At 39.6% G+C, this 25,053-nt stretch overlaps 3 protein-coding genes across 4 annotated transcripts; 1 reads left to right on the forward strand and 2 right to left on the reverse strand.

Annotated features, from left to right (window-relative positions):
• Positions 1–665: 665 nt before the first annotated feature.
• On the reverse strand, positions 666–7,655 carry pole2 (polymerase (DNA directed), epsilon 2). The gene is made up of 19 exons (XM_033643257.2): positions 7,538–7,655; positions 6,414–6,514; positions 5,907–5,982; positions 5,721–5,798; positions 5,490–5,583; positions 5,318–5,392; positions 5,144–5,227; positions 4,988–5,044; positions 4,835–4,883; positions 4,635–4,707; positions 2,778–2,950; positions 2,595–2,684; positions 2,430–2,484; positions 2,027–2,086; positions 1,859–1,936; positions 1,588–1,696; positions 1,155–1,331; positions 967–1,034; positions 666–853 (listed from the first exon to the last, which is right to left on the reverse strand). The coding sequence occupies exons 1-19, from the start codon at positions 7,606–7,608 to the stop codon at positions 835–837; spliced, it is 1,587 nt and encodes a 528-aa protein (XP_033499148.2). The 5' UTR covers positions 7,609–7,655; the 3' UTR covers positions 666–834.
• Positions 7,656–11,030: 3,375 nt separating this feature from the next.
• On the forward strand, positions 11,031–22,466 carry LOC117267647 (kelch domain-containing protein 1). 2 transcript variants are annotated; one of them, XM_033643666.2, is made up of 14 exons: positions 11,031–11,170; positions 11,511–11,627; positions 11,777–11,847; positions 13,739–13,856; positions 14,061–14,173; positions 15,936–16,023; positions 16,207–16,290; positions 16,395–16,475; positions 16,569–16,627; positions 18,433–18,542; positions 18,643–18,715; positions 18,857–18,941; positions 21,592–21,644; positions 22,077–22,466. In XM_033643666.2, the coding sequence occupies exons 2-14, from the start codon at positions 11,520–11,522 to the stop codon at positions 22,216–22,218; spliced, it is 1,185 nt and encodes a 394-aa protein (XP_033499557.1). In that variant the 5' UTR covers positions 11,031–11,170; positions 11,511–11,519; the 3' UTR covers positions 22,219–22,466. The 2 variants fall into 2 exon arrangements, with proteins under 2 accessions (XP_033499557.1, XP_033499558.1); XM_033643667.2 differs by having other exon boundaries at positions 11,056–11,170; positions 11,514–11,627.
• Positions 22,467–23,269: 803 nt separating this feature from the next.
• LOC117267648 (uncharacterized) lies at positions 23,270–24,754 on the reverse strand. Its single transcript, XM_033643669.2, has 3 exons — positions 24,117–24,754; positions 23,928–23,995; positions 23,270–23,505 (listed from the first exon to the last, which is right to left on the reverse strand). Exons 1-3 carry the CDS (start codon positions 24,612–24,614, stop codon positions 23,403–23,405), a joined length of 669 nt encoding a protein of 222 aa, XP_033499560.1. The 5' UTR covers positions 24,615–24,754; the 3' UTR covers positions 23,270–23,402.
• Between the last annotated feature and the right edge of the window lie 299 nt (positions 24,755–25,053).

Here is a 25,053-nt window from a genome sequence, read left to right on the forward strand (position 1 = left end):
GTTTTGTCTTCATTTTTTGGGTACTTGAGGAAATCAAAGACCATCTTCTGATAATAATGTAAAGTCTTTAGAGATATAGTCCATGATAAATCTGTAAAAGTCCTTCAAGTTTCTCGTGTGAGAAAAATGCCAGAGAAAGTGTAAAACAGTTTTAAATGTTCATTACAGAAAGACCAGTTTTTTAAATGTCTTTTTTGTATTTCTGCATGCATATGAATCATTTTGAAGGACATCTCCTTAACATTATTTACAATTAGGTATTTATGAGGAACGTCCAAACCTTCTCCCAGTATATATAATTTACAAACTGATTCCAGTATGCCACAACATATGGAAAAAAAGAGACAATATCTTGTTGAAATAGGAGAGTGGACCATAAGCTTTACATAACCGAGTGTTAATATATGTATTCTTACTTTCTCCCTGGTAGAGTCCCCCCCAAAAAATCTAACTTCAGACCATGTTGGCAATTGATTTTTAAAGTAAAATTCTTTACTTTACTAACCCCTTTTTTCAACAGTTTATATACTTCAATAGTTACTTGCAAATATGAAGAATAAAAATTCGGATTTAGCAAATTAATTCAAAAACATCTGTCTACTTTAAAGACATGCTTGATTGCTCAAAGTATTGCTAGTCATTGTGCAAACAAAGATGCCAGGATGTTTATTTCAAAGAATAAAACCTTTATTATTCACCACAGAACATACACACAGACACATACAAAATAAAACTACAAGGATTTGATAAGATCCATTTTAAACATACAGTATCATACAGGAGCAATGTACAAAACAAGTGAAATGGATCCACCTGTGAATCCATTTTTTTTCTTTACAGAACTTGAAGTTTGCTGTGAAAACACAAGAGCACAACTGGTTAGTTTGAGCATCAGCGATGGTTTAACCTACAGTTATCTGTAATGAATAATGGTGAGCAAAGTGAAACCTCAAGAACACATCCTACCTGTCCTCGACAGCTCTGTTGGATGGGTAGTACACCTTAAATGTGAAGCCGCTTCTTGGGAATGAGCCCTGCAAAAAATCATATTGAGATAATACTATGATATAACTTTAAAAAATATTGTCTTTGTCATTTTCTGTCATATTGTCTTTGTCATTTTCTGCCCTCGTGTTGGTTTCTCTATTTCTTACCGGGTTGACGCAGAGGCAGTCTGTGTTTTTGATGCTGAATGGGTCGTATTTGTCTGCGAAGATGATGACATCAGGGACCGGGTAGACACGCATGGAGTAGTCATACGCCCAGAATACAGGACTCACATACAGGGGCAGTGGAGTCAAGTGGCCCTGGGACAGGATGGTCTTAACAAACTGGGGAGACGAGGAGGAAAATGACGAGAGATATGTTTACAAAAATAAAATAACATTTCACATTTCAGGTTTTATCAAAAATTCGACTAGGCCGAGTAGTTTTTCAACATCTATGGAGCAATAGATCATTGACAAAAACTTGAAATTATACATACAAAGGCAAATAAACCTTAGACAACAACTAATATACATATGTCTGTTAAATGAGGAAAAGCTCACTCAGTGTAAAGGCTTGTTTAGTGAAGCTGAAACTCACATGGTTTGGAATGTCAAGATTGTTATTGGGCAACCGGACACAGTTCCTGCACATCTTGTTGACCAGGTCTTCCCTGATGATGACGATCTCCTGGCTGCAGTACTGGATCCTGACAGGAAAAACACAGCAGGTCACTTTACGTTTCTAAGAACAGAGATACGGTCAAAACGTCAAAAGTCCCGTTACCAATTTCTCAAAGGCTTACAAATCAAATCAACCATCACACTACATTACAGATATTTTGACACTGAATAAAAGCCTCCTGTTTTACCTGCATGGGTTTGTAGTGAACACAGAAAACGGCACTCTCTGTCTGAACTCCTCTGTGATGTGATCTGCCAAAGGAGGCCTGAGGGAAACAGATTTATCCACATTTATCCAAACCACTGAATTAAACTGCTGTAATGATGTTAAAAAGCAGACGTCTCTGGATGTTTACCGTGGCAGGATGGTGCCTGGACCGGGGTCTTCAGGGCCGGGAACAAACACAAAGCGACAACTGTAGGATAAAGGTAAAAAAAAAAATAAGTTCCAACAAACATGCCGAATGCAATTCCTTCCTTATACATGTATTTTAAATAAAGAATTGTTTGCATTCATTTTTACAAGTTTGAAGTCTTTTTCTTTTCCTTTGTTGGTGCATTGAGTAGCTGTGAAACCACTTGTTGGAGTGTATTGTGTCACCTGCACGTACATCCTCATGCATGAGTACTAGATAAACAAAGCAGCAACCAACTCGTAGAAAAACAGCTCCACAGCACTACTAGAGGTCAAAAACCTTGTTTTTGGAAACTTAAAGAATAGACAGAGCAGACTAGAGTAACAGTTCTCTCAGATCGTACCTGCTGTGAATGCTGGGGTATGAACATATAGCGTCAGCAAGAGCCTTCAACGACTCTAAAAGGAGAAAAATAAATTAGATTCTGAGATGTGTCCGTTCGGCCCTTTATCACACACAGAGATCTAAAAATCTGCAGTATGTTACGAGCGTCTCCCAAACATCTCACCTTTGAGTGATTTGAGCTGTGTTTTTCCATACGGGGCAGAGGAGAAGTTACCACAAAAAATGAAACAGGTGGGAGGCATTGAAGCATAGCCTGTAGGGAGAAAAAAAGAAGCTAAATGTGATTGTTGCCTCATAAAAGGTATATTCCAGGTATTTTTAGTCTAAGACTGATGCAGTAACAGACCTGAGAACATGACGTTGAGCTTTTCCATCACTTCAACACTGTCCAGCCACACATCAGAAACAATCACAAACATGGCGTCCTCATTCTCCTCCTCCAGCTGCTTCAGCTTGGCTGAGGCCTTCACTGAAGTGGTGGATGGGCCGCCGAAGAAGTTCAGATTGCCGTAGTACGCCCTGGAAATACAGCAAACATTGTCAGTGAGTCACTGCTCTTTCACATGAAGTTGTGTCCTTTATAAATTAATACATCTCTTAAAAAGTTAAAGGGTAACTTTGGTATTTTTCAACCTGGACCCTATTTTCCATGTTTTTGTGTCTGAGTGACTAATTGGAACAGTAATTTTTTTAATTGGTCCACTATTGAGCAAGACTGCTGCAGCACGCAATGAAAAACAGTGCAATGTAAAGCTGTCAGAGTAAGCATGGAGCCCACACTGTAAACTAACTGCACTCCCTGAAGAAATATTATCATATTTTTGGAAAAATGAAAGAGTGATTCCAGAGAGAAGCAGACAGAGGGGTCTACAGTCTGTGTTTGAAGGATATATCCAGGATGTCAAACTGACTCAGCAGCAACAACAGGTTAAAAAGACAAAGACAGTTAGAAGCTAAAGCTGAACTATAGGCTACAGATCACAGTGTAAAAGTGAACCACCACATCACTGCTGATCGCCACAGAAGACAATGAATATAAAGGGAAACTTTGCTGATATTGAACCAGCTGTGTGGCATCACAGCGCGCGCAGATGAACGGTGCACTTTTAGTGGACTTCAAATGACGGTGTGCATATACCCCAAGTGATAACATTGCAATCTGTTTTGCAGCTGTCACGCTCAGTAGTGGACCAAGATCATAAACTGTTGTTCCCGTCGGTAACTTAGACCTGGGAAAATAGGGTTCGGGTTTAGAAATACCAAGGTTAGTCTTTAAGTATCCTGTAAAAGGTAAATCAATGCTGAACTTGAACCTGAAATACATATTTTTAAATCAACAGATATTGTAATCGGATACAGTCTGAATACTTTGCAGTTGAGAGAAGAACATGATAGTTGCCTTCACATTACTTCAGTGACATTTTCACTGCATACCAGCAAGATAAAACAACTTAACAGACGTGACACTAGATTTTACTTCACTTCTTGTGTAATTTTACCATCAGAAAAGCCACAGACGTAAGACCTTTGCACACTGATGCCATTTTTTTCGTCCTAAATTGTTGTACGTCTAAAAAGGATACGACCTCATGTTGTGTCAATCATGTTTGCACAGATTCCAAAACTTTCGGCTTCCATAAAAAAAACTGCAACTGCAATTTTCTGTGTTTTAGCATCTGTCAGAAGCCTTTAGAGAGCTGTTTGACCAGTGACCAAGAATCAGTGAGAAAATGCGACAGTAGGACAAAGCTGCAACAAAACAGAGAAACGGGGGGGCAGAGAATCATTTCATAACAGACAGCTCACGTTCAACAGCTCAGATAGTAATATTCAGGTGGATGACAATGATGATGAAGAGGAGGACGATGTGGACCGCACACAGAATGTGGAGGACAGCTCCGCCACTTCATGCTGCTGCGGTGCCAAATGAAAGACAGGGAGGGAGCGATGACAGCCAGATAGGTAACTCCAGTGGAGATGAGTCTTTTCATATTGCAAATTTTTGTTAATTCAGTGTGCAAGGTTTCTGTGCTTAACGATTTTTTTCAGATGACAGATTAAAAAACGAACGCAAAAAAAAAGACTCAGTGTGCAAAGGCCTTTAGTGTCCAATGTAAGGTTTCACACATCGCTACGCTGACAGCTCACTACTTTAGCTTGCAATGAAAGTTTGTCTTGAGCACTTTTCTTCCAATCCACTAACCTTGTGCTTGCTGACGGCTCTGTTGGTGGAAACCCAAAACCGTTGACGTGGAAAACCGAGTCCTCGTACCAACCTACAGGAGAGAGGGCAAATCTTAACCTCTAATAATGCACTTAATAATACTTTGTTATAAGCTTTTTTTTCTCCACTTTTTTTCCACATTTTCTTTACTAGAGTTGTAGTAGCAGATGTTATCTTACCCTCTGCCAGCACAAAGCAGGACTCTGTGTACAGGCCGTTATGAAACTGGTGAGAACCTAGTTAAGGAATACACCCACTTTAAAGGCAACACAATGCTGTAAAATATAAAGTAGTTTATGTTGAAGAACTCCTGCAAACATTTGTAAGGATATTGCTTTGGACATGTCCAGTTGTATCGTTCCACTCGGGTCCTCCAGGTAAAACTTACCCTTAAAAGAAAAAGAAATGTTTCAGAAACCAGATGGAATATTTAAATTGTACAGAAGAGCAGACAGGAAAGCCTCTGTTACTTTTCATCACCAACTCACTTCTTTCAGTTGTGTGACCATCCCGAGCACAATCACCTCTCCGAGTTTAGCTGTGCTGCCGAGCAGTGCTTCAATTGTCTTGAGCTGAGAAAAAAAAAAAAAAAAAGACTATCTGTCAGTCAAATGCAAGCCAATAAGATGTGTTTAATTTCAATGTGCTTTAAGATTTGTTACCTGAAATTTGTTCTGACCCTCCTCAACAGCAGCTCCTATTGCAGGCGGGGTGAAGAGCTGGTGCCGATGTATACGCTACAAGAAATATGTCTGTATAAATAAAACACGCAAGCTACACATACAAGGTCAGTTCCCAAGTCTGCCAATTGGATAATGACCAGAGCTAACTGACCTGTTGTAAGATGGTGTAGCGCTCCCTGAAGAGTTCAGCTTTGTCTTTGGCCAAACCACACAGACTGGGCACCGGATGACTCGTCATATTGATGCTGAATGAAACAACCAAAATGAAAACTTTTAACACTTTGACTGCAGCATGTGTAAGTGTAAACTGGGTCAAACAACAGCAGCAATATTCTGGGATTAATTCTGACACAAATAAGAAAGAAGCTGTCTTTTTACTCACGGTACAAACTTCTTCCTCTCCACACTGTAAATGTATCTGGGCACATCAAAAGCTCCAATGATGTTGAAGACATTATCTCTGGAAGAGAGTTAAACAACCTTTAGCCACAGCTATTCAACCCAGGAAAATGAAGTTTGTTGTGTAAATGCTGCATTATGATTGGCTAATTTAAAATAAAATGCTTACATGGTTTCATCACAAGACTGAGTGCAATCCTGAACAGCAATCTCCACCACAGACAGCTCTATCATACTAGAAGACACTGTTGGAAAAACAAACTGTGGTCACAACCTGCAAGTAGGAATGCACGATATTGTATTTTTTTTTAGCCAATATCCAATATGCTGATAGGAAGCAACTTATTTGGCCGATAACTGATACTGATATCGATATATCCACTTTTTTCCCTACATAATTTTAGTGATCATCAAGTCTCTTCTGTAGTGGAATAGACATCATATTATGAATGCATACTCTTATCATGATGGCCCACCAGCAGATGGAGACAAGAAAAAGCATGTTGGCTGATTCTGATAGTTCAATTTAAAGCCCATATTGGCCGATACTCATGATGTACAGATATTATCGTGCATCCCTACCTGCAAACATGCTTTAGGAAAATACAGAAACACATCAAGTGCTGCATACAGCAGACTGTGCTCTAAACACACAATAATCTGCAGAGACACTCACATGGTTGCTTTTCCACTGCATCCAGGACCTTATCAATAATATCATCCAGTTCAGAGGCATCAACAGACTCCAGGACCTCCACCAGGTATCTGCTGGCTTCACTAGAGATCACATAACAACAAGAAAACATATGTTATTACTATTTCTTCCTTTTGATTGCCGATATAAAAGTAGAAAAAGCTTAACTTCCTTAAGAAAATGCATGTGCTCACTTCAACTTAACAAAAATATAACTGGAAATATTTCGCATTTCTACACTTCTGAAAGGTTTTCCTTTTGGTGAGGGGTGGGGACAGGGGCTTTAGAAACAACACAAACAGAAATGTTTTAAAATGTAAACTGTTTGCATGTTAGACGCAGTCATGTAACAAAACTAAGGAAGAAGAAGCATTAGTGGCAGGTTTTGGGCCACCAAAAGAGCTTCAATGCTCTTTGACATTGATTGTATGAGTCTCTGAAACTCAACTAAAGAGATGAACATTATTCTTGCAAAAGATATTCCCTCATTTGGTATTTTGATGATGATGGTGGAGAGCACACTACCAGACATCCCATAGCTGTTCACCTGGGTTGGTTCTCATCATTTTCATACTCATCTAGCCTCTCAGTGATCCCTTGTGCCCTATGGATGTTGGAGCCCGTCTGCAGTATACAACAATTTACATTTAAGCTGGAGCATTCAAGGATTAAGTGTCACCTTAAGGGTGAGCACTGAAAGGAGTTGAGGTGACAGGTGATTTCAGTTTGACTTCAAGTAAAGTGGTCTGCGAACAAAAGCAGTAGAGAGCAGTTAAATGGTCAGTGTAACGTTAAGCGAGTAAAGATACCAACGTTATCGGATATCACCTAGCTTCAGTGGAGTAACGTTACAATCAATTAGGAAAACATGAAAATCTACACATATAACGTTACATACCCACAGCCTGCATCGCGTTATTACTGCTCGTTACCAGTTGCCACCAGCATAAAATTAATTAGAAAATATGCGCCGCGTCCACCAGACTCTCGCTGCCTCCGAGCTGACAGATAGTTACGTGTTGTGTTAGCTCTGTTTCTTCAAGAGTGACGTGTCAAAGTTAGCTTAAAAACATTTAACAAAGTTAAAACATTATTAAAATACATACGGTCGTAGTATAAGTCCCCGCATCTTGAAGCCAGCGGATACTTTTGTCTTTATTTTCCGAGCGACTTCCATGGTTGTTACAGTCCCACTCAAGATTTGGCGCTAAATGTCAACTTCCGCATGTATTTCGTCACTTCCGCTGAAGAAAAATACAAGCAAAGGAAATACAGCAGCACAGACCAATTTTTTTTTTAAAGCCATAACATTTTTTTTGTTTAAATTACTTGAACATTCAACGTTACAAATCTACGGAAGCGTATTGCATTCACTTGACAAATTAAAAAAAAAACATGTTTTATTCTGTTTTTCGTGGTGATTTTTTTCTGCTTTTCTGAGTATTTTTTCTGAGCTAAGAGAGCAATAGAACAACAGACGCTTTCATTCCTTTCTTGAGAATTCGATATAATGGAAGCAAACATGACCCGTTTGTTTGGTTTAATCCAGTTTTACTTTGTTTTGGGTTTGAGACACTGGGAGATACTCGTCTTTTATCGAGCCATCAAGAAAGGAATGAAAGCGTCTGTTGTTCTATTGCTCTCTTAACTCAGAAAAAAATACTCAGAAAAACAAAAAAATCACCACGAAAAACAGAAAAAAATTACCATGAAAAACAGAAAAAATTACACCGAAAAACAGAAAAAATCACCACGAAAAACAGAAAAAAATTACCATGAAAAACAGAAAAAATTACACCGAAAAACAGAAAAATAAAAAAATTACTCAGAAAAACAGAAAAAAATACTCAATAAAACAGATTTTTTTTTATTTAAGTGAATGCAATACGCTTCCGTACAAATCTCCTCCTACATGACTTTTTTATCTTATTAAATTCCCCCGCGTCATTGGTTCTGTGACGCTTTCAATAAAGTTAAAAAAAATCTATAAAATATTAAATATATTCCTTCTTTCTATAATTTGGAAGGAATGTTATTTAACATTTACATCACCATTATTATTGTTATTATCATCATCATCATCATCATCATCATCATCATCATCATCATCATCATTATTATTATTATTATTATTGTTACAACTACTACTGCTGCTCCTACTTATCGTATTGTATTATAATAGCAATGGTAACATGCAGCATGCATGACATTGGTCATGTAAGGGGATTTTATTCTATTTTATCTATCTATCTATCTATCTATCTATCTATCTATCTATCTATCATATTTTATTAGTTGTTTAGTTGTCCTCTATTCTACTGACATGAACACACTGCATTTGTAGCTGGACTAGAAATAGGCTGGTAGAATTATATGATTGAATTTTAAAAATGAATTTATTAATCATTTTGTATTTTTTATTTTTACTTGTTTTATTTCTTCTCAACAATATGTTTTACAAACAGAATGTTGAGCTCGCGTCATCAGTTTGGTCTTACCAGGCTATGAAGACCCACCCTGCCTTTACATCTACAGCAGCCAGGCATGTGTTCCACATTTGAGAGGTGCAGCTCTGTACAGATAACCTAGTTGTGGTGGGGAAAAAAAAGAAGAAAAAACTGCTGTAGGCCTATGTAATATATAATTTAAAAAAAAGCTTTACATGATTTACAGGATGCAGGAATTCAGAGTGACCTGCCCATGATGAAAATTAATGGATAATATATAATTTATAATAGCACATACTCATTTCATATAAACAGAGATGTCAGATACTGCTAGTGAAGATGTCTGTCCTTCCAGTGATGAAATCTGGTTATATGACTATGAGCCAGGTGTATGGTAGGAATACTGAATATGTTTAAATTCAAAATATAGCTGCTTCATGTCAAACGAAATAACAGTGATGCCTGTTTTCCCTGTTACACTCATTTCCTCTTTTTGAATCTGGTTATTTTCAGGCTTTTGTAACAAACTTTGTTAGGAATGATAACTACATGCTCTCAACTGCCTTCTGCCTTGTTGTTGCTGCAGGCTGTATCATTATTGGACCTGGGTAGTTAAACCACATTTTTCCTTATTCTGAAAGAAACAGTTGAACATGACAGGGGAAGTCCCTCCCTCTGTGCCTGGGACAGTGCAGCTGCCCTCTGAGTGGATACAAGCACAAATTTGGAGGTGGAGAAACCAATCAGGTGAGGCCAGGTGGGCTTCTGATTGTTCAGGCACTGTATTTGAAGCTATAGGCTTTTTTTTGTTTTTGCAACACTCCACGCACTGACTACAAAGCCTCACACCAAACCGGCAACACCTCACACATATCTTGCAAAAGCAAATAATTCTTGTGATTCCTAAATGAAGAGTGAAATACACTGCCTAGAGGGGTTGCCAGTTACACATATCACTAGAACATCAAGGATACACATCAATTGCATTGTCTGTGTCACAGACCAATTATGAGACAATGGGCCCCGGGCACAGATATGTAAAAGGCCCCACCACCTTTTCTACATAGACACACAGACTTTGTGTTGGTTTTTGTTATGCATCTTTATGTGGGTTAGTTTCTCTGTGGTCATTGTTTCTGCCTACTGGTAGTTATTTTGCATCTCTCTGACACTATTTTGTGTCTCTTGTCAGTTATTTATTTGTCACCTTGTGGTTGTTTTGTGTCTTTTTGTGGTTATTTGTGTGTCTCTGCAGCTCCTTTGCATCTCTCTGTGGTCATTATGTAGTCATTTTAAGTCTATTTTTGGTGGGTACATATTAATTTGAACTCTTCATTTTCTTCTTAACAGCACTCCATTAAGCTCTCAATGGCACAAGGTGGGTCAGACATCATTCTCCCATCAACTAATGGCTACCACCGTCTCCAAAAGTCAACATCTCCAGCTTTGGGTCTTTAAAAGCCTTAAACTGAACTATCTGTAGACACCCTGTACACTGCTTCACAATCTTGAATAAGAATGGAGTAAATGCAAAAGCCATGGGTGCTGCTGATTTGTTCAATAGGTTACATTTATCCAGGAAACTCTAAATAAATATAATGAATAAATTCTTGTTATTTACCTTGGCGTGTTAGTACATTTTCTTTTCTTTTTTCAGTTCAAATTTTTCATTGATTTTGGTTAGGTAAGTACATGACAGACAAACAAAAATAAAGCTTTGACAAACAAAAATAAGAATATAATACAAACAGGGTAACAGAAATTAATACAAGAGGGGGTATAGCACCAGTTCCAGTCGGCCAAAAGACAATCAAAATAATAAAATTAAATTAGAATAAATAAACACAATGAAGTTTATAGTGATAATAATTTAAAAAAGCATGGTTAGAGGCAGTTTTTTTGTCATATAGTTGACCCATTCTTTTATTTTTGAGGGGGGTTAGTACTTTTTTTCATTTCAACACTTTCTTCTGGAAATGCAGTATCACAGACAAACAATAATTAATGAAATTTTAGGTTATAAAGGATTTAAACTCCAAAGTAATCACCATAAAATGCACCAGAATCACTGTATACACTGTATATTACTATTACAACCAGTTCTTTTATTTTGGCAGGGAAGAGGACCGGAAGTTGCGTTTTATTTTGTAACCATGTTGACACAGCATACAGGAGTGGATCCAGAGTCGAGCACAGAGGAGGTCTGACAGGAACACGACTTTTCTTTGGTCAGCCGTGTTTTGGTGTTCACAACATGAGAACTACATGACAACTAAAATCGCACTGTAGCACGTGAGTGTTATGTTTATACGTGTTTTAATGGCGATAAATGTTTGATATATGTCTGTACTGTGGACCGTTTGATGTGTTACCTGCCACTATGTAACGTTAGCCCTCCGGATATAATGACTAAGGCTTACAATTTGGTACAAATACCGTATTATTTACTATTATTAAACAACACTAAGGGTTTTTGGGAGCCTGTTTGTTTCAGCTCTGCTCACAGTGTCACCGTTACTTCCCTTACTGTAGCTATAACACACAGCTGATACTGTAACACAGGTGACATTTTTAAGACAGATTTTTTTTTTGTACATTTTAAGGCTCAAACGCAGTCTGTTTCTATTTATAGCAGCCAGTCATGGATTCCGCATTTGCAAGGCACCGCTCGGAGCTGGTGGCCAGGGAGAGGAGCGGACACACGGCTGTGGCGGAGGAGAACTTGCTGTATGTGTGGGGAGGTTACATGGTGAGGAAAACAAACACACAAACATTACCAAACCAGCCGTTAAACGTGTTTCCCATTTCCTTTAAACGAAATTGAGCACAGGTAGCACACTTATGGTTTAAAACACGTTTTCAGATCATACCCTAATAATAAACATGTTTTCTCCACAGTCAATTGCTGATGATGAAGTTTTCCTGCCCAATGATGAAATCTGGGTGTATGACTTACAACAAGGTGTATGGTAAGAATATGAAATAAATTCCAAATGTGCCTGTTTGGTTAAAACAAATATATTATTCACACATTGATGCTTAAAGGTCTAGTGTGCAGGATTTAGTGGCATCAAGCAGTGAGTTTGCAACATTGCAGCCAACTTCCAAACTTCTCCCATGTGCCAAGCCAGGCGCGTAAATATAGACATTGCAGGCAGTGCGGGTGCCCTGGAACTTGTGGGGTGGAGGGGTCTGTGGAGAGAGCGGCTGGAGCCTATCCCAGCTTACACTGGGCAAGAGGCGGGGTACACCCTGGACAGGTTGTCAGATGTCAGACTATAGCCCTTTTTAGATAGGAATTGTGCAAATTTGCAGGAAAGCCCAATCAGTCTTCTTTCAGCATTGGCAGTATAAAAACAAAATCAGGGAGTGCAGCAAAATGCCGTCTACCTACTTTTGTTTATACAGAATGCGCCTTATTCGGGGCAATGGGGGGCGTGAGCAAGTAACAAAACGTGTAGCTCAGCGTGTGACGTAACTAACGAAGCCACAGCTGGTCAGTCCTTCGGCGATTCTCTCATAAGTCGGCCCGTCATTCACCGTTCCTGTCATTTGACGGTTAATGGCCTCTTCGTTTACGAGGACAAGGAGAGCGCGTAATTCCTTGTCTCCCCAGTTGCTCATCTTTACAGTGTCTGTCAGGTTTGCGTTTCCCTCTTGCTACTAGCTGCTCGCTAATTCCTGCAATCAGCTGTTTTCTGTTGGTCCACTGCCAGTGGGTCAAATGTGCGGAGTCATCAACAGCTCCTCCCCAAGTCTTCAACAGCCCCTCCCATGGCGGAAGGTCACCTCGGTCTGTTTAAACTAAAAGGGTTCCGCCAATATGTTTACCCCTACGCGGCGGAAAATTGGGCACCTTGGATCAACTCGCCAATCCGGCTCAATGCATCTAAACGCTCGCAGCTGCACGCAGCTTGCCTGCAGGGGGCTCTAGTTTAGAAATGGTGCCATTTTTTATACATGTCCTCAAAAAGGCAAACACATCTAAGTCTACTAAGGTTTACTTTTTAATTTTATTTTATTTTTTAAAATAGTCAGTAGCTATCTAAAACAAAATGTTATGCTTTTTCTACATAAGGTATAAAATGTACAAATAAACTACAAAAACTGTTCAATTAAATGATTGATTTCTTACTGTCTTTGATATTTTTTCAGTTATGCAATGACTTAGGGTAATATGTATGTTAATGTTGTCTGATGTCAGGTCTCTATTTGTGGCAAGACAAGACATGCTCGATATCGTGCACCAGGGCCCGTCATAATAGTGTGCACTGGGGCCCGTTGTGACTTTCTTCGCCATTGTGCCAAGCGTAGAGTACTAGAGTGGCTGATGCAAAAGTGCCAATTGCTATATCTACAGCCAGTGTTTGATTTGTCCATTCTGGGCTACTGTAGTAACAACATGGTGGCGTTCCTGAAAGAGGACCCGCTCAGTATGTAGACATACATGGCTTATTCTACGTTAATGAAAATACAATACAATACGATGCAATACCTAGTTTCAGGTGATTAGAAAATTATAATATATAGTTATGAATATTATATTCCATTTTGCACTGGAATTTACAACGGGATATTATGTAGCTCCTTCACGCAAAGAGTTGGTTTGCTTGGTTTTCCTGAGCCGTCCTTAAGGTATTGTGCATGTGGGGTCTATCGTCTGCCTGTTTTTTTGTGAACATGGCATAAATCCTACACACTGGACCTTTATGACGCAGCCCAGTCATGTCACATTATCCTGTGTTTGGATTGACAGCTACTCGCCTGGAGCTTTCTGCTGTCTAGACGTTGTTGTAAATTGTGCCATGACATAGAGACTGTAAGAAGTTTGTCCACTATTTTTTTTATCTTGCTTTGAAGGGAAGTGTTTCACATGTCAGGGGAAGTCCCTCCTGCTATGTCTGGGACCTGTGGCTGCTCTGTGAACGGACACATGTACATATTTGGAGGTTGTGATGACGATGGACAGACCAATCAGGTGAGGCTGATAACTGAATTCATATGGTTTTTCTGTTTGTGTTTTTGTGTAGTTAAAAAAAAATACTATGAACCCCGAAGTATGTGTAAAATCTCCTGTGGGGCGTGAATACACAATGAATGAATCAATAAACACACCTAAAGGTCACATCTTAGACTGAGCAGAGTTGACATGAAGAAGTGATCAGTGTTTGACTTCAAACAGATCTATTGTGTCAACCTGACAGACGGTAAATACACGTGGAAGAAGATCATACATGAGATCGGTTCCGCTCCCTCTCCTCGAGACAAACTGTCCTGCTGGGTTTACAATGGAAGGTAAGCACAATGAATCTTAACTGGCTGCTGTTTCCAGCACTTTGCTACAGCGTTGGTCCACTCTTTATAGGATCTGGTAGTGTGTTCTATGACTTTCGTTTTCATATTTTTAGCCCATGATATTTGTTGAATGCTACTGATGGTTTGGTGCGTGGGTTTATTTTGATAAAAGAAAAAGAGAGGCTGTCGGCACACTGACATTTTCAAGCAGTTAACCCGACATTGCAGGTCAAAACGTAACATGGGAGCTTGACAATTTCAGCATGCAGGCAGCCTCTCCTCTCCCTCTGTTGCTTTTTCTGTCTGGGGTTGGATGTGCTCACCAATGATTGTATTCTGTTATCATATATTCTACATTCAGTAAATTATAACACATAATCTTCAACTGAATTTGTTTTTCTATTTGAGTTGCAATGACTACATTTCCAAATGGTACTTTGTAGGTTTTAACCTTGTTTTAAAGGAACAGTGTGTAAGATTAAAGGGGATTTCGTGGCATCTAGCCATGAAGATTGCGGATTCCACCAACCTTAGACTTCTTCAAGTTAGGATTCCTTGAGTGTTTTTGTTCAGGTTTTGACCAGGAGCTTAATTATCTGCAGAGCTCTCTTCCTCTCCAAAAGAAACTGACCAGGGTTCTCATTTATAAAACAGTGTGTAGGATCCATACTAAAAATGCATGTCACAAAGGGTGTGTGCCAAAAAATATTCAACAATTTCTACAACCAGGCTTCCACCTCACCATCTGCATCGCCAAATGCCTGTCATAGAATATGTTCCTAAGCATGGGTCAAAGGGCCTTGATTTGTGTGTACACAATGTTTATAAATGAGACCCCAGATGAATAAAAGCAGTAAAAACACTGAATAAATCACGTTACAAATCAGTGTTTCCTCTATGCTGTTCAACACGTCGCAGAGGAGCCACCCACCCAGCGCCTGCTAATGTGTGCCCACCTATTTTCTCTAATAACCTAATGTGTGCTCACCTTTTCATCAGTCCAGACGAGCCAAATTATCTGTAGTTGTCCTCTCCTTTCCAAAACAAACACAGCCAGTGATTTCAACTGATTTAACACTGAATAAAGCAGTTTCAAATAACGAATAACAAATTTTCTGACGCTTTTTGGCGCGTCAGAGATGGGCGGCACACTCACCAAATGCTAATGTGTGCTCACCTTTTGTCTCTGTTAAATTAAGATCCAGACATTCAGGAGGTTTTTTCCAGGAGCCAAATTATCTGCAGAGGTGTCGTCCTCTCCAAAACAAACAGACCCGGTGATTTTAACCACTAAAAACATTGAATAAACAGTGTCTCATTAAAAAAAAACAGTGTTTTTTTCTAATGCTTGTTGTGGATGAGCACAAATGGCCCTATCAAGAGCCAATGTTTGGTTTGTCTCTTCTGGGCTACTGTAGAAACTACTCTAGCTACTCTCTGGTGATCTGCACCCTATGTAGATATAAATGGCTCATTCTAAGGAAACAAAAACCTGATGTTAATTTACAGGTGATTATACACTAAAGAAAACATATGTATTGTATCATATTCCACTTCTGCTAATATATCCCTTTAAATCCTGCACACTGGACCATTAAAATCTACCTGCAAAGAAAAACACATCCTAAACCACATGGCTTTACATCTGCTTGTGATTAATTGCGTTGTGAAATGGAAATAAAAGCTAATTGTTTACCAGCTAAATCTACAGTCTTCGCTTGCATGACAGTAACTGTGATAATCTTTGTTTAATATTCTCCAGGATCATCTACTTTGGAGGATATGGTCACAAACTACTGAACAATATTGACAGCAGGAGAAGAAGCTTCATTGTAGATGAAACATCATGGGTAATGTTTTTATTGACTATAAGTTTGTCACAGGTGTCCGTACATGTTTGCTATCCCAAGAGTGCAGCTTAGGAACTGAACTTTATAGAAACACATATTTGGTAGTTCGAGGCATCTGAGTTCTAAAATGCATCATGCCTTCATATAAATGAGAATCATGTTATGTTAAAATTTTGTTTTCAGGTGGGGGATCTCTTCTGGGGATGGAACAATGAGGTTCATATATTCGACCCTACAGAAGTCAGTTGGAGTGAACCACAAACCCATGTAAGCCAGTTAAGAGTGTGATTCTTGGAAATCTATGAAGACAATTTCAAAATTCTCAGTTGATTTTACAGTTTTTGTGGTTTTGTTTTGGGATTCATTTGCAGGGCCGTGCTCCAGCCCCCAGGGCCGCCCATGCCAGTGCCACAATGGGATGCAGAGGATACATTTGTGGAGGCAGAGTCATGGTGAGAGCTCAACGTGGTTGTCAGTTCATCTCACATTCGAAGATGATAGCAGTCTGCCATTAGTAACTCGAGCTCCTCTTCTTTCAAATGCAGGAAACCAGGACGAATGACATTCACTGCCTAGACTTTCAATCATGGACGTGGTCAGAAATGTATGTACAAATGGCTTTTATTTCAACATAATCATTCATATTTAAAGCAGCCTAATTATAGACTGTTTATAAAGATGGATGATGCGTCTCCACCTCCTCCCACTGTACAAAAATGAAGCCAAAATGTCCCAGAAACTGGTGCTGCCATCTTGTGCTGGTGGTGTTATTGGAGCCTGGTTTGCACAACTGTGACCGGCTGGTGGAGGCGCTGTAAGAGGTTCAGACTATACACCCAACTCAATTGCGAGTCAATTAAGGATAGACCGATACATCGGCCAGCCGATATATCGGGCCGATATTTGAGTTTTTTACTTGTATCGGCATCGGCTGATACGCGTGTGGGTTCGCGGATTTATTTTTCCCTGGCACTTTTTTTCATTTGAAAGTATGTGGTTAAGTTGAACAAAGCTGTTGAATCCTACTGTGTACAGTAGTTGTTGTTTTATTTATGCTTCAGCTTAAATGTTTGTTTATTTTATAAAGACATTACTGAAAGATTTAAGAGCACTGAACTCTTTTTTTTATTTGAATGTATAATAATAATAATAATAATAATAATAATAATAATATTCTACCTGTTCTACCTCAACTTTCCATCTTGTTTTAGTATTTTTTACTGTTCAATAAATGTTTCTTATTTTAAACTTGAGACCTGTAATATTTGTTATCATTGTGTCATTTTTTTGATGTAAATTGAGGGAGCAAAAGCAGTATCGGCCCCAAATATCGGCTCAAGAAAGTCGGCAGTCCATAATCGGTCATCGGCTAAGGGTGATGAAAAAAAATCGGTATCGGCATCGGCCCTAAAAAATCCATCTCAGTCTATCCCTAGAGTCAATAGCTCTTTGACACAGAGATCCCGCGATAGGGCCACAGCGAAGATCCTTTATGCAGCCTTTGCTTTTTTGTACAGAACCAAACAATGGGGGCATAATGCTGCCCCAGTGTGTGATTTTCTACAGCAAGAGGCGTGATGGGCATGACAAGTAACACAACAGCGTCGGCCTCTTGTGTGACATACAACAATGCATCGGCAGCACTTTCTAATCAATAGCAATGGCATAACATGGCAATAACAATCATTCACTGTCCCTGTGTTATGGCAGTTGATCTCATCCTTTGCTCGGAGGGAAGGAGCTCCCTGACCTCATTGTCTCCCCAATTTGCTGACATTTTTGGTTGCTGTTCTTCATCTTCGAGTTAGCTGCTAACTGCTGCCAGCTGCTATTTAAATCTCTTGGCCGTGGGTTACACACATAACACCATGTCAAAGTGTGGTACCAGTCCTGTCCTGCTGGCTGTCCCTTTTACACAGATATCGATTCAGTGCCATTACTACCTCTGCTGCCTGCTTAAAGGCGAGACGACTCTGTCTCCCCTATTCCATGATTGTACTTTTTATACAGAGCTGTGAGGCAGAATAACGGCACAGCATTCCCGCCTTGACCAGGCAGTTAAAAGGGGCTATCAGAGCTCACAATCCAATCATAATGCCACACCCCCCTTGTATAGCATCCAACAACTAATTGAAACCAAACTTATCAGAAAAAAACCCACTTCAGCATATATCAGCGAGATAAGAACTACCTAAAATGACAGAAACCATCAATGGGAAAAAATTATTTGACGTGTTCTTTGAGTTTTGTAGTTGGGCCCATGTCCCATCCGCTAACATAAATCGAAATGTTCTGGCTTTACTTTTGAGGAGCTGTCGCTTTCTTGCCATCCATCTTTATATACAGTCTATGGGCCTTATCTTTTGCAGGGTTTGTGTTTTACAGCATTGTGCAAAATATGTTTTCCAGAATCCCAACGTCCACCTCTCCAGTGGGCAGATCATGGCATACGCTCACAGCAGTATCAGACAACACCTTGTTCCTGTTTGGAGGCCTCAGTGTAGACTGCAAACCAATGAGTAAGAAAATGTACCCAAAATGTACTTCTTTTCTTTGTTCCTGTGGTCATTTTATGTTCTTTTACTGTTTTCTCATCAATAACATTTTTCTCTCAATCAGGTGATGGGTGGTTGCTGGATGTGGAGTCAAAGAATTGGCGAGAAGTTGAACATCCTTATAAGGATAAGCCAAGGTAGTGATTTATGAATATTTGAAAAATGTAGGTTAGGGGTTACAAGTTACAGAGTCTACATTTATTACTCTGTTCAAGCATTAGAGAGTGTTACTGTGAATTGTAAGCAGATTTTAAATAGCATCCTTTCTCCCACCTAAGGTTGTGGCACACAGCAAGTCTAAGCAAAGACTGTGATGTGATTGTGTTTGGTGGAAGTTGTGACTACATCCTCCTTGTCGACACTGTAAGTATCGCAGAGACACTTCAGAACAGGTCTGCCCAAAGTGGAGCTAGTGGGCCAGAGTTGGCTCGTCATAAGTTTCGATTTGCCACATGTTTCTAGCAAAAGCATTCAATTTAATTTAAAAATCATATTACTGTTTTTGCGTAGTAATAGTAGTAATCGTTTTCACAGTCTGAGCATGGTGGGCAGAGTGACACTTTGCACAGGACGTCAGTTTGACATGAGTTAGGCAAGAAATAAATGAAGAGGCAGAGAGTCGGCTTGGTGTGTCAGAGCCGTAACAATACAATAGGTGTTTGCTTTAGGCCTGTTGCCCACCATTAAGTTTTAGTTTTGGCCCTCCAAGGGAAAAACTTGGGCACCCCTGCTTTAAAAGCCAAAAGAGATATGTGATATTATTTTGATTTGACAGATCTAAAATCAACACAATCCATCCAAGCCTCCTGAATTCACATGAACACAGACACAACTCTGAAACTATATGGAAAGACCTGAAAAAACATTCAGATGAACAGTTGTATCAGATGTATCCAGGTGCTGTTCAGTGTCTCTTTACTGAATAACACATCGGAGAAAACCTGCATGATAGTCAACAGCATTTTACTTTCCCCACAAATGTTTTATATAGACAGTGAGATTTGGGAGGAGAGTCTTAAAAGAAATGTTCAATTAACTGTAGCCACAATCTGATCCAATTCACAACAGTGCATTGGCTATATTACTCCAAAGACAGACTGCGTAAGATTTTCCCTGATGTGTCCTCCCTCTGTAGAAGGTGGGAAGAGGCAGTCGGGACTTAAAAACATTCTGATTGGACATGTCAGAAATTGTTTTCTTATTGGAAGAGTGTAATTGAATGTTTCCCCAAAGCAGTGGATCCCAACTCATGGGTCGCGGGTCCATTCTGAATGGACCACAAGTGACTTGCAAACATGTCAAGTATGTAAAAAACACACTTTATTTTTAAGTACAGTGAATTTCTGGCACAGAGTTTTTATTTTGAAGTGCTGTTTCCTACTTGACAGAGACCGCAAACTATCTCAATGACATGTCCAAACACGAGTATGACGCTGAATATTTTAAACTGTATGGACCTTGAACTAATGACTAAGGACAAATCTGGATCCCATGGCTGGACCAGTTGGGAACCACTGCTCCACAGTCTCTGAGAAGAACTGGGAACAAAACCCACTAGTCGCTGTCCTAGATGCCATGAGTGTGTTACCTTTGTCAGACAAGTATAAAACTGATTTTGGCAAGGAAACTTATTCTGTTTATATGGACGTCAGACTGTGCACCAACATATGATATGTGGATAAGAGAGCTGATTAATGTATTGTTTTTTGAAAGGTTAAGGTTCTCTAATAAGACTCAAATAAAAATAATAGTCAGAATTCAGAGTCCCGTCCCAGAGAACCTCAAGGGTAGTGGATTTTAATGGACTGACAGTGAAACGGTAAACCCTCCAACAGTATGTATTTTATTTTACTAGTAATGTTAAAGTCCTAGGACTTGTTCTTTGTTTTCTATATCCTCCTGAGACCTGAACCTTTGTTTGGTATGCATTTTTAATTTTTCCTAGCTATTTGGGATCAGTAGGACCTATAAAGTCTAACAATAATCAACTAGGGCTGCCACTAACGATTATTTTCATCGACTAATCTGTCGATTATTTCTTCGATTAGTCGACTAATCATTTCATCGAAAAATGTGTTAAAATGTTGAAAAATGTCGGTCTGTCTCGCCCAAACCCCAAAATTACGTCATCTAATGTCTTGTTTTGTACTCACACCAAAGGGTTTTAGTTCACTGTCACGGGAGAGTGTGTAAAGCTGCCAGTATCTGAACGTAAGAAGCTGCAGTAAGAGTATTTTGGGGTACTTTTATAGTACTTTTCTATGAAAAATGACTCACACCGATTAGTCAACTACTAAAATAGTCACCGATTATTTTAATAGTCGATTAGTCATCGATTAGTCGACTAATCGTGGCAGCCCTATAATCAACACTGTCAACTATAAGTCCCAATGTCTTCAAATGAGCACTTCCTAATTAACAGTCTTAGCTTGTTACTGTTGCTAAAATTGGTCAAAGTTGTTGCCATATCAAACTACAAACACTATTAATCATAAATAAAAAAGTTTCAACCATAAAACGTGATCAGTTTTTGGACCTTGTCACTTTTGACTTGGCAGAGATGGCTGCTATCTTGTTTTTACATGGATTAGTGTATCATGCTCTCACTACCACTAGATGGCACAAAAAGTGTCCAGGGATGAGGACAACAGGTCTGAATTAAGTAGAATGAAGTGTAAGGTCAAGTAAACCCAAAATGTGATGTCCACATATGGGGACACAGGGTCTCAAGTGGATATGGCAAAATACTGTATTTGAGGCTGAGTTGTTCAAGTGACTTACTGAGTGTTTGTTTTTATATTGAAAATCCTAAAACAAAGGTTTAAAAAAAAGTAACTTTTTATACAGTGAAAAGTAGACTGCACGTAAAAATCTACCTTGGAGTATGTCCATGTATTTCATAGTTTATACCATAGTCATACATAAGATGCACATCTGAATGTGAGAGAAAATACTTTGTGCTGAATATTTAAATCAAAATGGAACTTAACAGAACTTGTATATTTATTTTCAGGGTCACTGCAACGATGCACTTGTTTTCCAGACACAGCCATATCCTCTGTTCAGGTAAAAACAGTCTATATTTTATAAATCTGTAAATCTCAGAGAGATAATTTTATAAAAACAAGCACAGAAATAAAATTAGAATAATTTTGGAGCAGAAATAGACTCGCACACAACAGATATACTGATTTTTTGAACGATGGCTGTGTTGCATTTTAATTTTAGAGCCCTGATAATGTGCATGCTAGCAAACTGGTTTTAGCAATCATTAATGACGGTAGCTTTGCTTGCGCTTCTCCTGTTATGGGAAGTAAAAATAACTGCTGTTAAAAACCTCTATTTCTTTGTAAGTCATATTATAAATCAATCTTATTGTCATGAGATGAACCCCTTCAGACGTATCATCTCACTTCCAATTGTTATTTTTACTTTGATTATGCAATCTCTGTCCCAAAATAGAGATGAGAAATAACAGACTGTTTTTCCCTCTGACAGGATTTGTGAGGATTACATTGCGAAGAATGTGAGGAACTCAGAGATGCTCAGAAATCAGCTTCCTCTGCTGCCTCCCAAACTGCTGACAGCCGTACAGAGGAGGATGTCTTACTACAGGCCTTCAAAGAAGCAAAAATACTAGTTCAAAGAATGTGGAAGCTGCCAAAAACAGTGCATTATTGTACAATTTCATTTAAGTACTGTACTCCCCTTGGTGTGAACATACCTATCACACTGTGGGGTAGCATTTTTATTTATAAAAATATATTTTATGGTGTTATATTTTATTGTTTTAGAGATGCAGTTTTTATTTTGTACAGTCTGCCTGCTGAAATACTCTGAAACTGTTCATGTGATGACTGTGATCATTAAATGGCACGTTGAACTGTTTTTGCCTGATGTTGATTATTAGACTATAAATTATTAGTCAACCAAGTCAACACACACACACACACACACACACACTGATTCTCCCAGACTTCACACATATTCACAAATGCAATAACCAATTTTTATTTGCAGTATAAAACCAAATAAAAAACTTTCCCTCTACATTCCTGGCTGAAATCCACCTTTCGTTAAACACTGACAAATGCAGTGTTGACACAAACAAATGTCCATTTATGTGTCCGTGCACTCAACTACTCCGTTCCACCACTATGTGGCAGCAGGCTTTTACGTTTGAGTGTGTCTGAAATGCAGCTGTGCCTGACTGAAAGCCTCTGTTGCCTCACATTCCTTCTTCATAAGGCTGGAAAAGTGCAGGAACTGTGGTCAGGAAGGAAACCTTAAATAAACAATCCAAGCTCATACCTTTGCTGCCACTTAGAAGAACTTTACACGGGGCTGCGTGCGCAAAAATGCTGGTGGAAAGTTATTTTTGCATATAGCATAGGCTACAAGAATGTGCCAGAGAAGAATATGTGTTCCCTCCTTTACCTATTAACAGACAAGTTAAAGTAGAATAAGTAATAGGTAACACATAAGTAGGTGTGTGCTCTGTGGGAGGTCGGCAGCGTTGAGGGGGTGACAGTGACACCACTGCACACAACAAACTGAGGAGGCTTCCTGGCATCTGTTCAAGTTGGTGTTATAACTCTGCGATTACACTGCTTCATGTTAAATAAGACTTGGTGAATGCAAAGGCCTGGAGTGCAAACGTAAGTGTTAAATTCATGCTGGAAACCCTGCTCAAACACAGTGACTGTAGCCTTCCGTAGTAGCAGGAATTTGTCAAAAGAAACCCTGGTTCCCTTTCTCTTCTTAAAATATCTTCTGCACACTGCTGTAGGACAGAAGCTTTGCTGCAGCATTCCCAGCTGGGGGTCAACTAAACTCCCTCTCAATAGTGTCCATCAGCTCTTCTTCTGATCCATCGTACAGGATGACTGGCATGGTGAGAGAGGAGCTATGGCAGCTGCCAAAAGTCCTGGGGAGAGTGGATGGAGAGACATATCAGCACCATGGTGATAAAAACAGGAAAAATAAATCATACAAATCAACCCACAACAATCAGCTGATTAATTTCCAATATATGAGATGCACTAAGAGGCCATCAAGGGCCAGTGGTAGGAAATACATTATGCCTACTTGTGCTTAAGGCAAGTTATGGAAATGTTTTCTCAGTTGTGCTTCCGGTTTTCACACACACATACACACACTCAACACAGCAGCAACAACAGACACTTGTTTGTTTCTGTCCTGCTTGCAGACATCTGACTAATCCCATCCACCCTGAGAATAATGGGCTGGTACTTCGATCCTTTTAAGGTGAATTTGATCTGGCCCTGCTCGGCTTTTACTACTCCACTGAGCACGGAAATGCATTATTTATCAGAGCTGTCTACTCACGATTGTTTCTCTGTTGTGGGAACAGCTTCCAACAAAGCCCCTCTTGTCAAAAAGCCCTGAGAGGAGGACTGACAGAAACCAGAGAGGGAAAGAGGAACACTTTAAGAAGTCTCCAGGATCATCATAGAATATTAATTAAAATCAATCACCATGTGCTATGAAATAAATATCACAAATAAAAGTCCTTACACTGTGCTGACTGGGGCATGCAGGTGTGTGTTTTTTAGAGTGTGTGAAAGCATTATTGCTCCTCTTGTTTACATCTTTTGATCCACCGTGTGAGCCACGTGGCTCCTCGGCTCGGGACCGACGAGCTGAGCTCAAGTCCTCCTCATCCTCTTGGCTAAAATGGCACAGTCCGTATGTTTTGGATCTGATGACCGTCTTCTTGGGAGGACTCTTCTTCACTGAAACACTCCCTCGCTCCTCGTAATCTGCCAGAACCGTGTCCAGCTCTGCATCAATGTCATCGTCCTCCCTGGAGAAGTCAGAGTCGTGCCCCTCGCTGTGGCAGTCCGGGTGCGCACGGTTGCGCGCGTTGCGCAAAATCGCATGGATTTTGAGAGGCTTGAATGGACGGTTGTCCTGTTTGGGTGAAGTGACACCACCGGTTGCTGTTTTGGTTACATTCACCTCGCTGACACATGCAGGTGCAACTTTCTTCCCTCGGCTTGTCCCGCTGCCCATGTCTGCTGCTGCTTTGGAAATCTACACGCAAAGTCCCATTTCCAAATTCCTTTTCAGGCACACTAAGAGCTCCAAGAGTTGAACATTAACCAACTCAGATCCTTGGCAGCGTTTAAGGTCAGTTTTCAATCAGGGTTTACGGCTGCAAGACACGTCTCTGGCTGAAAATGAATTCTAAAGGCCAAATTTCTTAAAAAGTATTCCACTACAGATCTGAAATGATCTCCATGTTCACAGACCCGCTGCCTGTAAACTTTCGGGTAACTCCACATCAGGATGAGAGGCAGTGTATCAGTTACATAACACCAGTTTGGCTCAGGACCCCAGAGAGAAAACTCCGCCTTCTTATAGAGGGACACACACTATGTTTTCCTAAATAACTCCCACTTTTACTTGAGAGCCTCTGCTTGTATTTTCTTATTTAAAACCATATCATTTA

The sequence above is a fragment of the Epinephelus lanceolatus genome, chromosome 15 (assembly GCF_041903045.1).
Source record: "Epinephelus lanceolatus isolate andai-2023 chromosome 15, ASM4190304v1, whole genome shotgun sequence".
Lineage (NCBI taxonomy): Eukaryota > Metazoa > Chordata > Actinopteri > Perciformes > Serranidae > Epinephelus > Epinephelus lanceolatus.

Bases quoted from the DNA above. Each gene is read 5' to 3' on its own strand.
- pole2 (XM_033643257.2), bottom strand. From the start codon at position 7,608: ATGGAAGTCGCTCGGAAAATAAAGACAAAAGTATCCGCTGGCTTCAAG. The intron at 5,799-5,906 runs GTAAGCATTTTA...ACTCTCTTCCAG, and splicing joins CAGTCTTGTGATGAAACCAT to AGATAATGTCTTCAACATCA. The intron at 5,393-5,489 runs GTCAGTTAGCTC...TATTTCTTGTAG, and splicing joins GCTACACCATCTTACAACAG to CGTATACATCGGCACCAGCT.
- LOC117267647 (XM_033643666.2), top strand. From the start codon at position 11,520: ATGGATTCCGCATTTGCAAGGCACCGCTCGGAGCTGGTGGCCAGGGAG. The intron at 16,024-16,206 runs GTAATGTTTTTA...TTTTGTTTTCAG, and splicing joins TTGTAGATGAAACATCATGG to GTGGGGGATCTCTTCTGGGG. The intron at 16,291-16,394 runs GTAAGCCAGTTA...ATTCATTTGCAG, and splicing joins GGAGTGAACCACAAACCCAT to GGCCGTGCTCCAGCCCCCAG.
- LOC117267648 (XM_033643669.2), bottom strand. From the start codon at position 24,614: ATGGGCAGCGGGACAAGCCGAGGGAAGAAAGTTGCACCTGCATGTGTC. The intron at 23,996-24,116 runs GTAAGGACTTTT...GGTTTCTGTCAG, and splicing joins CATGCCCCAGTCAGCACAGT to TCCTCCTCTCAGGGCTTTTT. The intron at 23,506-23,927 runs GTGAGTAGACAG...CACTCTCCCCAG, and splicing joins CCCACAACAGAGAAACAATC to GACTTTTGGCAGCTGCCATA.